This window comes from Penaeus monodon, chromosome 6 (assembly GCF_015228065.2).
Source record: "Penaeus monodon isolate SGIC_2016 chromosome 6, NSTDA_Pmon_1, whole genome shotgun sequence".
In the NCBI taxonomy this organism is placed as follows: Eukaryota; Metazoa; Arthropoda; class Malacostraca; order Decapoda; family Penaeidae; genus Penaeus; species Penaeus monodon.
Window position 1 is genome coordinate 44,229,309 of NC_051391.1, and position 2,500 is coordinate 44,231,808.

Sequence of the window (2,500 nt, forward strand, 5' to 3'; positions counted from 1 at the left end):
TGCCTCGAACAATCCCCCAAACCCTTAATCTTTAAACTTTCCAATTAACCTTAACATGACTCGACCCATTTGCAGTCTAGTGGACGAGTCTCCTCGCTGGCTCTTGGTCAACGGGCAACTGGACGAGACAGTGAAGGTCCTCGAGCGAGCTGCCTCCTTGAACCGAAGTGATATGGGGGGGTTGCCGCCCATTGAAGCCACGGTGAAGAAGATTCACGATGTAAGTCTCGCGGTGACGTGAATTCATGGTTCGTCTGAAGTTTCGGTGGAGTTTGTGGCAGGTTCCTTTGATGGTATCATCAGTTTACGGTTATCGTAAGGGTAATAATGATATTGGCAGCAATAACAAAATTGGTGATGATAACGAGAACAATAACAAAGCAACATCATTGTTAGAGATGTTAATGTTGATAATGATAATAATAACGATGATAATATTTATTAATGATAATAATGATGATAATAATGATCATAACAATATCAATAGTAATAATAATCGCGATAGTAATAATAATAATGATAATATTAACAATTGCAACAATACTACTGCTAATGATAATAATAAAGTGATAATAATGTTGCTGCTGCTGATGTTATTCATAATAAATAATGGTAGATGATAGTAATAATGGCAGTGATGATAATAAAAACTATAAAAGCTAAAAACTAGTAGGATACTAAAAATAACAATAGCTATAATGATGGTGATGACTGTTGCTCTTATCATTATTACTATCGTTGCGTTAGACGCTGCATTTAGCGATACCTTGAACATTTCGTCATCACGTTCCATAAGTATTATCAATGCTTGAAGAAAATGAAGTGGATAAGAGGTTTCACAACACTTTTTATTTAGATATTCTTGCATGATATGGTCTTAGTTATCACGACCAAGTACCTTTTTATTGATTGTGAAGATAATGTTTCGAAACATGAATGAACATTTTCTCTTATCTCACTTAAAGGTACAATATTAGTTGGTGAATGCATGTACATCGTATCCTGCAAATGAGATGTGTAAAATATGAATGATATTTCTTTTACCAATAGGCAGTACTTCATTAGAGGAGGGAGCCATATTTTCACGGTGAATGTTAAAAAAAAATGAGCACGAAAGTCGAATGTTAAAATTTCATGTGAAATTCATTTTATACATGTCAGAGAATGAAATTAATTATGTAATGACATACCGAATCCTTTTAGAATATGTCGTATATGCGATGTATGTTGCATTTTGTATGTTCAAATTATTTGCACGATTGCGTTTGACCATGACAAGGTACAAAAGCAATATTTGTCATAAAAGCTTTCATTAGCAAGGCAAAAAAAAAAGTATTATCACATTAAAACAAATGCACCTGACATATTTTTCTGGCAAAACGGTGATTTAAAGGTCACTGGCAGGGCTGAAATCCCTAAGGATTAATCCAAATCCTTAAGCAAGTTAATGATTAATATCTCAGATACTACCTTAACTTCAAAGCAAATTGTATCCAACATTTGAAACCCAACAACGATGAAATATTTCGTTCCTATTAAAAAGAAAAGTTGGTTGGTGATTACAGAGATTATCAGGTTCCAAGTCCACAGCAGCCATACACACAGCGGAGAGCCCAAAACCCGCCACGCAGCACCCAGACAGCCTTCAGAACGGCGCTAGCGTCGACACAGCCGAGGAAGGGGCTTCGGGGATTAGCAAGTCCCTGGGAAGCGCTGACGGCTTTGGGGCTTGGTGGGCGGGACCCGTGGCCTTGTTCCGCACGGGGGTCATGAGGCGCCTCTCCCTGGTACTCCTGTTGATCTGGCTCCTGCAGGGGATCGTTTACCTGGGTCTTCCCCTCAGCGCCAACGCCTTCAGGTAAGAGGAGAGGTTTCCCCCTTGAGGAGGAGATGAGGATGACGTTGGAAAGTGGCTCAAGTCGTCTGTTTTTGGTAACCTAAATGGAGGAAAGAATTGGTGTCTAAGGTGTCGCTTTTACGCTGAAATAGAACTTCCTTCTCGCAAGTGTAGGTGGTGTTAATGCAAAAGCGCTGCTGTCTTTGTATATGTAGATCTAGAGCTTTGCTTTCGACAAAAGCTTTGACAAAGTCGAAACAAACAACATGCACCTTTCGTTTGAAGGCCCTGTCCTCCTATAACAACAACTGTCATTCTCCGTTTCTACAGTTCCCCCTTCCTATACATGGCACTTATGGGTGCCGTGGAAGTGCCAGCCTACAGTGTCTCCGCGCCGATCACACAGCGCCTCGGGAGACGTCCAGTCATCTGCTTCTGCTTAATCAGCTGTGGTAGCCTGCTGCTAAGTTTACTGATCCTCGAAATTTATGGAATTAAAGAAGGTAAGCTGTGGAATTTTATATTTGTTATATAGATCAACTGATATCTCTGTTATGAATTTTGCTCTCAAGAAGTATACGAACTAAAAAATGTTTCAGAAATGGTGATTTTAGATTAGTCTTCGTCAAGCCACCACTGTCTTTGATGTTCATATATCTGGCT

General features: G+C 39.5%; 1 protein-coding gene across 2 annotated transcripts in view; it reads left to right on the forward strand.

Annotated features, from left to right (window-relative positions):
• The window catches only part of LOC119574508 (solute carrier family 22 member 13-like), a 17,141-nt gene that overhangs the window by 12,967 nt on the left and 1,674 nt on the right, over positions 1-2,500 (forward strand). For both annotated transcript variants that reach the window (XM_037921769.1, XM_037921770.1), the window contains exons 8-10: positions 76-220; positions 1,566-1,858; positions 2,168-2,340. In XM_037921769.1, the coding sequence (XP_037777697.1) occupies positions 76-220; positions 1,566-1,858; positions 2,168-2,340 (611 nt within the window). The remainder of the gene's footprint in view (positions 1-75; positions 221-1,565; positions 1,859-2,167; positions 2,341-2,500) is intronic.